Raw genomic sequence first — 13,896 nt, 5'->3', positions numbered from 1 at the left:
TCATAATATTGCAATTATGTGCAAAGGTGGGTGTTGTGCAGTCGTTAGTTCTTACTGTGGGGGTGGGAGGCAGATGCATTTCACAACTTAGTAGGAGAAGCTATTTTTGAGCCCCGTGGTTCTAGACTTTGTCCTGTGGCGTTTTCCAGAGGGAAACAGAGGGAGAAAAGTGGTGTTGGGGGTTGGAGTGGTGGTTATGAATCCACTGGCTTTTCTTATTAGTCTGCCAGTGTAGGTTTCCCTGAGGTTGGGTAATGTACATCCAATCACCCACTCTGCTGCTTTCACCGCCTGTTGCAGATAATTCCTGTCCTTGACAGTACAGCTGCTGAACCAAATTGTGTAATAGTAGGTCATATCACTCTCCATGGTGGATCTATCAAGGTTTATCAGATGGTTTTGGGGGAGCTAGGCTTGGCATACTGTAGTTTCTTGAGGAAACGAAGTCTTTAATGTGCTTTCCCCACCGGATGGGAGATGTTGGTGGACCAGTTGAGGATTACCGAGATGTGGACTCCGCGGAACTTGAAGCGTTTCAGAAGTTCATGATCATCTCCTCCGTCTTGGCTGTATTAAGGTCCAGGTTGTTGATTTCACATCACCTCCCTGAGATGCCGGACCTCATTCCTTTAGACTGACTCGTCGTTGTCCCTGACAAGGGTGGTGTCATCAGCAAATGTGACTATGGTGGTGTTGGGGTGAATGGGAGAGCAGTTCTGTGTAAAGAGGGAGGAAAGGAGGGGACTGAGGACACATCCCTGAGGCGTCTCTGTGTCCAATAGAATGGAGGAGGTGTGTTTTTTTTTTTTGTATTTTTATTTCTTTCTTTTATTTTTTAAAGCTGTAACAAACATAATGACCATAGGATTTTCATCTTGTTGACTTATTGTTGAGTTAGCCATATTTTGCTGAGCAGCTTGGACACAGATGCATGTCCGCAAAAACAGTTTTTTTTTTTTTTTTTTTTTTTTTATTATTATCCGCAATATTGTACTGAGCTACCTGGTAACTGGACTCAACCCCATGTGAATTGTTAGGTTTGCTCTTCAGCACAAAAACCTACGTTGTGTTACGCCTGGTTAGCATTTGCTGCAATTGTAGCTAAAAGCATTTTTTTGCACTTCAGAGTTTCATTTATGGTTTGTTCTTAACTTCTTAAAATATACCACTTTTGGGAATATTACAGTTTGTAGTGTAGTGACTCATGAAAAACAGCTGCAAATCTACAAAATCTGTAAGATTCATTTCATTATTTTAATAATCATTAGCTTTTCTAGGAATGGCAAAGAGAAATGCACCATATGGAAAAGTTCTACCAGGAAAAAAACATATTGTAGCTGTCAATATTTTTAAATTGCTGCTACCTTTTTAAGCATCAAAGCAATTCCTCGACCTTGAACTTGTGAAGTCTTTTTAAGTCTGATCAAGACTCTCCAGGCCCTGTTGACGTCCAAGATTGCAAGACAAGCAGCCTCTGAATCACCACCACCCCTCTGAGTAGAATCGCATTATCAGATCAGTGGCTCTGCTCTAATGTGTGATGTTGCAAATGGAAAGCAGAAAGAGCACATAGAGGATGTTAGTTGCTTTTGACGGAACATTGCAGAAAGTGAGACTGTCCATGATGTTGCTTGCAGAGTGAGAACGGAATAATCTATTCCTGTATTTTCTCCAGAGACATGCAGTGACAAAACGATGACTGCTGTTCCCCTTATGAGCAGACAGAGTTTCAAGTGGGAGCTTCCGATTTGTGCAATTATTCTGCTTTTTTTTTTTAATTTTATTTTGTATTTTTTTTTTTTTTTTTTTTATATCTGTTTATTTGAAAGGGGACACTGCAATTTCATAAAACACATGAAGTACAGATGGTTACAAAAGCCAGAAATAGCCAGAAGGCTAGTTTTCAACTGTAGTCCCCTGGCCATGATGTAAAAAAAGCAGTAAAATACATCTACAAGACAATATAATACAGGATACATAATCAAAGACTTACTATACTATTAAGAGAAAATAAAACCACAATGTTTATGATTTGGTTTTGTAATAAAGGGTGTCTGTGATATGAGCAGCATGAGATGATGATGATGATAATGCTGAAGTTTACTGAAGCCAAATAAAAACTTTGCTCATGAGTGAAATTTTGCATGTGCACACACACTTTGTGGTTGAACTCTGTTTGGAAAAACCCGGGACTGCAGATTGATTTTTTTGCGCTGGCATGGGAATTCCTGTCTCTGTAAAACTACTCATCGCCATGGCACCATGTAGATTAAAACAATGGCCCACTCTGTTGTAGTTTGCACAAGTCATCAGATTGTGTTCGCACATTTCCACCAAGCCACAAGAATTCCTCTCATCAGACGTGATTGATGGGCGTAATCGCAAAGGCGCTGTTATCGCCTCACTCCCCATCTCCCCACCGTTGTTAAGTGTCGGTGGAAATATGTTCCCGTCACTCGTCGAGCATGTCCAATTAAAGTTTGAGTGGAACGCAGTGATGAGAGCTGGGCAGCTGGGATGGAGCTTCATCTGTTCTTGAGGAAGTCATATCCTGTGTGCTCATCACATCTTTAACACTCTGCAGTGCTGAGAAGTGGTCTGCTGCTAACTGAACCCTGGCTCGGCTTAGCCTGGCTAGAAGCAGTTTTTGTTGTGCCACGAATTCCCAGGTAAAGAGAAGCCGCCTCGTTGGTGCCTCTTTCACGCGTGAGGATGGAACAGATGGAGTCCCACAGTCCAGTGGGTTGCTGACTCCCCTTCATCTGTTTTCAAACCTTTCGACTCGGTTTTATGTTATCAATAAGTATAAAAACACTCCACGCAACTTTAGATTTCGGTTACTGCTTTAGTCTGGTCTGGGGAGCAGTAGCTCAATCGAGAGACCTGATACAAGCCAAGGTCAGCATTGCAAATGAGAATCTGTTCTCAAGTGCCTTGCCTCAATAAATAAAGGTTGAATAGAAAAAAAAATTTGTTTTAAATAAATACATTGGGACTGGTTACTCAAGAGGGAACAGTTTGTTCACCCCGCACTTCTGAAATGCATTTTGATTGGAAACTGATTGAGGTGTGCTTCTGATGGCCGCCCCCACATTGTTCGTGTGACCAAAAATATTCCTTTGCCTAAGTATAAATTGCATTTCACCTCAGCAGAATAAAAGCAATGGATTTATGTTTTTTCATGGCTCAAAGCAGAGTCGCAACTGTGTGTCATCTAAGCGTCTCTTGAACAGCTGTCTAACCCTAACCCAACATTTTGGCCTCTGATTGTCTAGTCTGGTGTGAGGCAAAATGTGCCAAATCCCCCGCACGCTGAAAACCTTTCTAATGTCTCTGCGTCTGTTTGGGTTCTTTACTGGTAGCTTTGGCATGGCTCACCTCTTTTCATTTTCATGAAATAACACCTGGCTTCCAAATATTAACCTTGTTACACCTTAGTATTGTTGCTAGGCAACCTCATGCTCTAATTTCATCAACACTGCCTTGTTATATAGACTAATATGGTGGCTGGCCGAGGGGTTTTGCCTCTAAGTGTGTGACACAAGTAATTTTGTGTGAGTAAAATGTTGGGACAGGTAGACAGACTCAAGATGAGACATATGGTCCAGGAAAATCCACCACGAAACACAGCTGCGTCCATTTTTCTTTTCTTTCGTTTTTTTGGGACATTTTTAAACTCTTATCGAGACTCATTATGAAGTGATAAGCAGATGAGTTCACTGTTCCACTTGCTGATTTAAATAAATGAAAACATTGCACCTGTTTTCCTGTCTCGCTTCAAAATCTTCTCCCTTCTGTCCAACATTATGTTGGCAGATTTACATCACGACGCAAATGCTGTTTGGCTGGGGTAAAACGGGGCACAAGGTGACATTTCCAACACAAATACACGATGATTCCCTTGTTAGCACAGCCTGCTTGTCAGGGCATCGGACCAATGTCCAGTGTCAGTTTGCTTTCAACTGTGCTTGTCTACAGGGGCGTGACCTCCACAGCCAGATGGAAGCACAGCCACATTTGCACAATTATCACATACAAATATCACATAGAGATGCCATTTCTGTAGGGATACAAGCAGGGGTCGCTCATCTGTTGGCTTTCTAATTTGCCAGTTTAATATTGATGTTGTTATCCCAGATTACCATCTTTCTTTGTGACTCGTTTCAGATGTGACGGGCCTGCAAAAAGGGAGACTGATACCATGGACACGTTTGTAGACTCAGCCTGGTATTACTTTCGTTACACCGACCCTCATAACTCAGACAGGTATGGACAGTCTTTCCCTGTGACATGACACAGTATTGTTTCATTCCCTTCTCCTCTGATTGTTAAAGTCCAGTTGTTTGTTTTTGCAATTTTTTAGTTACAGATTTTCACATGATAGTGGCAGTGGGCATTTGCATGTGGGCTTAGCATCCAAATGTTATTTTTTTTCCCATGTAGAAATTATCACACAGATTTTTAATGCACACACCAGACACATGTCTAGGTACTTCCCAGAATCCTGTAAGATTTCATCTTGCATGGAGGTAAATATGGTGACAAATACAAACATCTAAAGCCAAGACCAAACATTCCTGTAAAGACTGTACAGTATACTTTATCCCTCAAATGTCACACTAAAAATGAGAACATTTATACCCAAATGTCAAACTCGACTTCATTCCAGCAAAACCTACAAAACACTATGAGGTGAGAACTTTCAGATGTTTTCTTTTTTTTTCTTTTTTTTTTTTTTTTAAAAACTACACCACCAACAACTTTTAGCTTAGATTTTTGTTTTACTGACTAAAAACGGGTATAAAGCAGCATTAAGTCGATCACGTGCTCCTTAAGGTGTTTTCAAAGGGTTAATAGTTAGGCATGTTAAACTGTTACCACAGATATCACTGCACTTAATAAAGGTTTTATGGGGTTCATTAAATTTCTGTCAGTTCTTCTGGCAAAATCAACAAGTATCCCACAACGGATGGCTGTGTTCAATTTTAGAGGTTCCAACGTTTTATGATACAGTGCAGTTGTACGGCACTCCAAAAACAATATTCAACGTATACATATTAAATACATGCCTGAGAATGTCAGAATTCATGATGGCGCGCTTTCAATATTTCATAGTAGACAGTATTTAATAAAACTGCGCAGGTGCACTGAAATAATTGTGTATGGCAGCATGTCCTGAAACACATGATTGTCTAATATCACCCACTCTCCCACTTATCTATTTCAAGCATGCATAATATCGGCTGTGTGGATATTCCTCCACCCACACACAGATCCGTACAACGTTGAACTCTCTGCCCAGAGAGATTACGGACCCATGGTTGTTACTTGCTGGGATGCTGGTGATACCCTAAGCTTAACAAAAGAGATTTTTATTTTTCCTAGCTTTTGGGCCCAGTCGGAAAGCCGCTTTTAAAGGAGTTTGCGGGGGAGTTCCCAGCCCATCACTTATTTTATTTATTTATTTATTTTATTTTTTTGCAGGGCAGATTATGCCACAACAGAAAAAGCAATTACACTATTTGTGTAGTTCAGTCGGCCTGCTGAGTCTTATGTGCACGGAAGTGATGAGAAGTAGGATGCCGGGTATGCTGAGGGAAGCAAGCAGGAGAGGGGAGGAAATAGAAGTGCTGTGATGTATTAGAGGAGCGTTGGCCTGATGCCAACTCACAGGCCAAATTATTTTCAGCCTTGCGAGTTCATAACTTTATCCCATGGTACAATTATCACCCGACACTATTCGCCAGAGACGCGAGGGAGAGAGGCAGAGAGGCGTGGAGGAGGGTAATTACCAGAGCCATGTGTGACACATGCTGTAGATTGCGCTTTGCTGACCATCAACCCGTAAAGCTAACCACATGCAGTCCTCACTCGCGCCATCGTCTGATATATCTTTTCTCCACAGCCGCTTTCCTTCCTGCTAATAAGATGGGTGGTGGAAGAGTCATCAACGCTCGGACAAAAAACGTCAATGGCTTTTTTATTTTTATTTTTTTTTAATAATATATAATCAATGTGAGGAATTCTAAAAGGGACCTGGCCCAATTCTGAAAGAAAGCTTGTCTGTAAAACAGAACATTTTGCACCTCGCATAGAATTTTCACTAGCTTGTGTTGTTTTACACCGAAAATAATTTTTTCTTGCCTCTTTGATTAACACCACAGAGATTGCAGCCCCCAACAGGGCCATCACAGTGTTTGCGTTGCCACCTTGTGTCCCGTTTGTATTTGATATTAAAAGAAACACTTTGTTTGAAACAAAAGGTAAAACAGTTTTGTAGCGGGATCATTGTATCCGCACAGTGATTTTTTTTTTCTTTTATTTATTACTAAGTATTATTATTTTATAGTATAAAATAAGTATTATTTTTTTTATGCTGATTTGTAATCAATATTTGTATCCATTCAATAATATTTTTCGGCCATGACTTATAACGACAAGAAAAATAAAATGTGTTATTATAGTTGCCCTGGTTCCGTAGCGTATACTGTTGGGTTGAAAAGTTAAAATTACAAGACATCCGTTCTTTCTCTCTACCGCTTATGCTCGTTAGGGTGGCAGCTGTGCTGGAGCCTATCTTCGTTATAATTCGCATGCGTTACGTAAAAAATCGAACACGTTCATGACATCTCCCGGGTTCTGTAATTGTTCTGTAATTGACCCCCCCCCCCCCCCGTTTCTCTAAATCTGATTCTTTAGGCCTTTTGAGCGCCACCTAGCGGATCATTGGCTGCCTGTGGATGTGTACATCGGAGGAAAGGAGCACGCCGTCATGCATTTGTACTACGCACGCTTTCTCTGTCACTTCTGCAAGGACCAGGGCCTTGTGGCGCACAGGTACGCTTTCTTGTTGTTAGTGTGCACATAATTCGTCTGTACATGAATGCACCCTCCATTTCCTTTTTCAGGGAGCCTTTCAGAAAGCTACTTGTCCAGGGTCTGATCAAAGGTCAGACTTTCCGACGATCAGACAGTGGCCAATACCTAAAGAGAGAAGAAATTGCCTTCACAGGTAGATGGCATGGATAGAAAGTGATTTAAATGTGATTTTATTTTTTTCTGCTAAAACTGCTCAATCATTAGAGATACAAGATGAAAAGCAGCAATGATAATTGCTGGATTTTCCTTATTTTGTTGTTTGTTGCAGGGTTCATTGCTTGAATGCTTTTGAAAGTCCAAGGATAAAATCACACAATAGTGCTTTACAGAGAAAGGGAGGTCTTACATCTCTCCCACGTATGCTCAGCAATGATCCTCTCAATAGATTGCTTGTCGGGAATTGTGACAGTATGAGTACTGACAAACATTCACACTGCTTTTTCACCTAGTTTTTTTATTGAAGAGTTTTTTGTTCTTGTTTCATCGGTATGGATGTGGAGGTTTGTGGCTTAGTGTGAGCATATCTCAGCATTCTCACACACAATAAGGGAGTGGCAAGTGTCAGAAAAAAGTCTTTTATTAACTAGAGTCAATCAGTTTTCCATGAATAAAAACAGGTTTGTCTGAGAATTAAATTGCTCAGCTCTAATGTGATAAAGCAGTTGAAGGTTAATACTGACAGAGGAGAAATGGCCACGTTGTCACTGACCTTTTACTCCTCTTTCCTCTGTTAGAAAAAGAGCCAGTGGCATTGGGAGGCGGAAGCGTGGAAGTGACATGGGAGAAAATGAGCAAATCTAAGCATAATGGTTTGGACCCGCAAGAGGTGGTGCAGCAATACGGTGTGGACACAGTTCGACTCTACATCCTTTACGCCGCACCACCTGAACAAGACATTCTCTGGAATCTTAAAAGTAAGATGTTGGATATTCTTGTTGCTTTTATAGTCATCTGATGGATATTTGTTTGTTTCCTATCAAATAAATTCCTTCCTTGCTTGAAATTGGCCCCACCGCAGAGGATGCTCTTCCTGGGGTCTTGCGCTGGCAGTCCAGACTGTGGCAGCTTGTGAGCAAGCTGCGAGGCGCTCGGCAACTCGGTGACGTCCCCGACCCCTCCTTGCTGAAAAAGAAGGAGCTGGCAGAGTCAAAGAAGATCTGGAATAACAAGAATTACGCAATTCAAGAGGTAGTGATGATATCCTGTGCGATTTACTATTGTAACACTTCTCACCAGTAGGGGTCAGTAGCTAGCCTGATTTCAGCGCGTCAGCTTTCATGTCCTTCCTAGTTCGCCAAGAGGAATGATTCACTCACTGCTTCTCTCACCTTTGTCTGTTTTGACTTGATGAGTTAACATGCCAACATGCTATGACTATAGATTAATAAGCCAATCATGACCTGCCAGTGCAGCCTGATCATCCATGCTAAGATGAAACCGCCAGAGTAAAAGGGAGGAGGAGGACTGGCTCGAAATTGATTTAAACCTACTCAGTTGCTCCCACACTTTATAAATAGATGTCCATTTCTGCCAGGTTGGATTTTCTTTCCCTACCCTTCAAGGCTGCTGCTTTTATAGGACATCAGGCCTGTTAGCCTTAAGCTCTCAAAGCCAAGGCTGTGCTTTGATTCACCCCTCGGAAAAAGCCTCAGTGATCAGCCACTTCCTCCTTAAGACCCTTCCCCAAAGGGCTTTCTCCTCCCAGCGGGCTAAGCTGGGAAATATTGACCTACTCTTGAGCTGAATTATCTTCAGCTGGCAATAACATGCTGGGAGTGCGTCCTCAGGGCATGTTGTTTTCTCGTCAGAGGCAATGCTAATCCCCAGTCAAGTGAGAGACTGATAAAGAGACTAATTTAAAACAGGAATATAACACAACTGACTTAAAAAGTTTTACTGACTTTTCAGCTGTATTTTCTTTTTAGGTTACATCTCACTTCACGGAAGACTTCTTGTTCAATGCGGCCATTTCTCGCCTCATGGGACTTACCAATACTTTGAGTGTGAGTGAACACTGTCCTGCCTCTTCTGAGTTCAGTGAGCATCACTCTAACTACCATTACTTGTGTGTGTGTGTGTGTGTGTGTGTGTGTGTGTGCGTGCGTGCGTGCGTGCGCGCTCGTGTATGTTTGTTCAGAGTGCATCTATGAGGGTGGTGCAGCACAGTGTGGAGTTTGAGGATGCTCTGGCCACACTGATTATGATGACGGCGCCCATGGCACCTCACCTGGCCTCTGAACTTTGGGCAGGTGGGTGGATACAAAATGATACGATTTAAGTTAGCTATATATTTATTTATTTAGTTAGATTCATATTTCCATAAAACGTTGTGAAGGTCTGGAATATGAGCCAAGGAAGAACATTTAATTTTGGTGCAAATCTGGATTAAAAATGCATCTACAGAACCATGGCGTGAATAGAACAGTCCACCGCAGAACCAAAATCTGCCTCCGTGTAGAAGACCCACTTGTGAGAGAGCACGTGTTTGTTACGTTGACAGCGCTGGCTCGAGAGTGGAAAGGGAAGGCGGAGATCTTCGCTCGTGACGTTGATAAGCTTGAGAAATCAAACGACCTGATTTCAGGCCTCAGCAGAAAAACATCTGGAACTCAGGAGTGCGTGGACCATTTTAATTCATATTTCACATGTTTAGTGAAGCACCATAGAGACAATATTACATCCCAAATACGAGAAAAACTCGGTTTGGCAAAATACGGTACCTTTAATGTATTATGGACGTGAACCATTCATAGACCAGTAGCAGAGACTGGTCTGACCTCTTTGTTCTGGCCAGAACCTGAGCTGCAGCTGTTTAATGCTCTTTTGGGGGAGTCCAGTCAGAAGACCATTACAATAGTCTACTTGAGATAAAAGCTTGCATTAGTGGCTTTATTCTTTAGAAAAGCCAACCCATTAGAATCAGAATCATCTTTATTTGCCAAGTATGTCCAAAAAACACACAAGGAATTTGTCTCCGGTAATTGGGTTCACACAGGAACATTCTTAATAAAACAAAAAATACAGCCGCTGAAGCAAGTGCAAACGGTACCAGACATAACACAGTACAGCTCACACCATAATTGCCGTAATATTTAATGCAATAGTCACAATGGCACAAATGGAGCCTCCCACCAATAATACAATCTTACCATTTGAATAAAACCAGAGGTAGGCAGAAGTATGGAGCACCACAAATGTGTATCGCCTCACAGTTTGTAGATGTCTGCGCTATACTTACTACTATTCTAATCAGTGGATTGGAGATAGATGGTAGGTTTTCAAATGATCTTGATTTGACTCTTTTCACAAAGTTCTGTCTGTCATAGCACAAACGTGCAGTTAGCACATTGTGCAGTAAGAGGAAGTGATGACATTGCTGCTTCTTTAACACCAACAAATACCCAACAACGATGTACCAAACTGTCATCAAATATGTGATACCGTCTTCAAGTAAAACTAAAATACATTGTGTCCTCTAGTTGAAAGCCATGCTGTGACCTCTTAGCCCGGCGTAGAAAACAAAAGAGTGGGAAGGAAGACCGAGCGTCGTCTTTGATGCCTCACGCACGGGCTTTCCTTCTCCCTTTCGAGGTCAACATCCGATCATTGTGGACGACACGCATACAGTAGATCGCTACAGGTTGATAGAGGGGAGAAGTGCTTGCGTGTGATCTTAAAATTGGTTTTACAAACAGGACACACGCGTGAGCTTACATTTGACGTCTGGTAACAAGCTGTGCTTTCACTCTCGCTTGTAATTTGGACAAAGTTCATGTCCTTCCTTGTCTTTCCTGCGGGATGCCTCCTTGTTTTTGAGAAAATGGAAAAACTGTTTGAGGAATTAAACTATTTTGGTTTCATCAAATGCGAGACACAGGCATTGGGTACATGCTTGTATACACTGAATATCTTCAAATAGCGGCTTCTAATCTAATACATGCTGAGCCACAATTAGCCGGATGTCTCCCTGACGACAGTAAGATAACAATTTTTTTTTTTTCCCCTCTTGAACGTCTTGCCTTTAAGTACCCAAAATCACGCTTCCAATAGCATTGTTTCCACCGTGCAGTATTGCACACATAATTAGAGGTCATGGTATAAAAAATAAAAATAAAAAAAGGTTTTGGGACAAACCAACCCATGAGAACTGGGTTGGGACAAACGTAATATGTCGCATGCCGTTCATTACCATAAAATGTCGTAGATCGGACCATCGTAAACCAAGGACCCCCTGTACTGACTGTAGTTGTGTAAATAAAGTTAACACAAATGAGATTTAATAGTGGAAAATGTGTTGTTAGGTTGTGTTATTGTTCCATCTTTCCTGTTCAGGGCTTTGCCAGGTGAACAACCCCATCAGCAACACTCTCCGGCGGGGTGGAGACGTCCTGTCCCAGTCCTGGCCTACTGTGGATCCCGAGTACCTGGAGACCCCTGACTTTGTGGGCATTTCTGTGCTGGTAGGATCACACAGACACGCATCCTCAGGCGAAGCTTAATGTGGCTTGTGTCTTGTTTGATCGACCCAAGACAAATATATATGTATATTTGATTTTTTTTTTTTTTTTTTTGTATAAGACAGCCGAACTGTCTAATTGAAAGCCGAACCGGCTCCCTTAATTGTACTTTTTGTTTGGTAGATGAAGGGTTTCACTTTAGCATCAGTGCATTTGTTACTTTGTCGACATACTTTTCTGATGTCACATGAACACGCGCATTGGTTCTGTAATCCGCCACCATTTGAACTCTCTAAGATAAAGTCATAGTCCATGAATACATTCATGCTCTGTAATTTTGAAGAGAGCCTATGATTAGCTTCTGCGTGTGCACGGCTGAGGGTGTACGTGTGTGTATTTATGCGCCTGCATGTCAAGTCTACTTAAAACCAATAGACAAATGAGTCGATATGTAAAAGCCTGCTTTACAGCTAATTATTTTTGCAGCCATTGTGCCTTTTTTTTTTTTTTTTTTTTTTTTTAAATTCGCACAAATAATGCTTTTGGTATTGTATTTTGTGTAATTTCTGTGTGCCGTCTTTGATTGCTTTCAACAGCGCTTCCTGCAATTATCTCCACTGTGGGTCTCAAAAAGATTATCTCAAATAATTGGCGAATAAAAAATAAATAAATAAATTGGGTTAGCCGTTGCCCATGCTAATACTGGCGACATGAACACAGTATGGCACACACAGGCCGACAGACTCATTTAGATTTAGGTTTACGCAAGTGTCACTGTTTTGAAAGTGGCCGCAAGTGCTCAGTATTTAACCTGACTTCCTTTTTCTTTTCTTTTTTTTGTGTGATTTGTCTTGCTTGATGAATTAGTAATCTCCTTTCTTCCTCATACATACTAATGTGACATGCCAAGTACAGTCAGCTGACTGGTGGCACCTCTACTTTAAGATGAGAGAAATAATACTAGCCAACCTACAATGTTTTAACAGCTGTTTCTGTTTAACTTGAAAATAATATCCTTTGACGTGATTAGATTACGGTTGTTGACTTCTTTTTTGCCTCCCCGTGTGCTACCCTGCACACTAAATATATTTGAGCTCACAGTGCTGGGTTGTGATGATTTGACTGACGAGCTCTCGCTTGTGAGCTTCCTCATCCGCTCTGCCCACGTCCTCTAATCACATACTTTGGGACGCCATGCCTGAGTGGCCTCCGAGACGCACACACGCACACACCCAGAGCCAAATGCTTCCAAAGACGGCATCGCACAGAGGAAGTCTTGATGTTCCCACTCATTGTCTACACTTGCTACAAAACCTACAACACTGTGCACACGTCCTACAACTACCACTAAGTACAGGTTGGGAGCATCCACCGCATGTGGAAAGAGAAACTTTTATTTGTATGCCAGAGAATGAGTTTAGTTTTATCTTGAAATTATAGGTGTGGTCTTGGGTTTGATTTGTCTCTCAATTCTCACCCCCAGATTAACAACAAAGTTTGCGGGACAGTGACTGTACCTGTGCTAGTGTCCAAAGATTTGGATCAGGTGCAGAAGCTGGTCATGGAGAGCCACCTAGGACAGAAGGTTCTCAAAGAACTGCACATCAAGAGAGCCATCCTCTCTCCCCGGACTGCCCTCATCAATTTCCTAGTCGGGGGGTGACGTTTGACCCTGTGCTTGGGCGACTGTTTGGTGGTGGCGAATGTCCTTCAGTGGCAAAAGAAAAAGACTGTTATACACTGAAAACTAATATTAAGGGTGGGGAAAAATCTTAATAGGTGATGATTGAAATTTAACTCCCTATTTTAGGGAGTTAAAATGATTGAAAAGTAACTCCCTATTTTAAAATACTTGTATAAGTATTATAATTTATTCATACGTTGTAATATTTTTAAAAGTTTTTTGTGTATGTTCTATGATTAAAGGAGGAAGTCTATTCTACCAAACCAACGACTTTGGAATAGCTTGAAGTGCGAATACGAGAAGTTATGGCTTCCATCCCACAAGAGTTCCTTGTGAAATCGGTTAATGCGGTTCCCAGGCGACTTGAGAAACTGGTGGCTAATGCTGGCGCCCATATCGAATTTGAAATAAAACTCCATGCAATACGCTTTTTTTTTGTTCATTTCTTGTAAGAATTATAAAATAGGGAGTTACTTTTCAATCACCCTGTGTGTGTGTGTGTGTGTGTGTGTGTGTGTGTGTGTGTGTGTGTGTGTGTGTGTATATATATATATATATATATATGTGTGTATATGTGTGTGTATGTATATATATATATAATATATATATATATATATATATATATGTGTATATGTATGTATATATGTGTATATATATGTATATATATGTGTATATATGTATGTATGTGTATATATGTATATGTATGTATATATATGTATGTATATATATATATATATATATATATATATGTGTGTGTATATATGTATATATATATATGTATATGTATGTATATATATGTATGTATATATATGTATGTATATATATATATATATATATATATATATATATGTGTGTGTATATATGTATATATATATA

General features: G+C 40.9%; 1 protein-coding gene across 2 annotated transcripts in view; it reads left to right on the top strand.

The window, feature by feature from the left end:
• The window catches only part of lars2 (leucyl-tRNA synthetase 2, mitochondrial), a 32,905-nt gene extending 19,276 nt beyond the window's left edge, over window positions 1-13,629 (top strand). For both annotated transcript variants that reach the window (XM_061675161.1, XM_061675160.1), the window contains exons 13-21: window positions 4,168-4,266; window positions 6,700-6,837; window positions 6,909-7,012; window positions 7,614-7,793; window positions 7,898-8,067; window positions 8,805-8,882; window positions 9,017-9,128; window positions 11,212-11,339; window positions 12,820-13,629. In XM_061675161.1, the coding sequence (XP_061531145.1) occupies window positions 4,168-4,266; window positions 6,700-6,837; window positions 6,909-7,012; window positions 7,614-7,793; window positions 7,898-8,067; window positions 8,805-8,882; window positions 9,017-9,128; window positions 11,212-11,339; window positions 12,820-12,999 (1,189 nt within the window). In that variant the 3' untranslated portion in view covers window positions 13,000-13,629. The remainder of the gene's footprint in view (window positions 1-4,167; window positions 4,267-6,699; window positions 6,838-6,908; window positions 7,013-7,613; window positions 7,794-7,897; window positions 8,068-8,804; window positions 8,883-9,016; window positions 9,129-11,211; window positions 11,340-12,819) is intronic.
• The last annotated feature ends 267 nt before the right edge of the window (window positions 13,630-13,896 follow it).

Source organism: Phycodurus eques, chromosome 4, assembly GCF_024500275.1.
Source record: "Phycodurus eques isolate BA_2022a chromosome 4, UOR_Pequ_1.1, whole genome shotgun sequence".
Taxonomy (NCBI): Eukaryota; Metazoa; Chordata; class Actinopteri; order Syngnathiformes; family Syngnathidae; genus Phycodurus; species Phycodurus eques.
The sequence above is the reverse complement of the archived record's forward strand: the minus strand, read 5'-3'. Positions and strand labels throughout refer to the sequence as shown.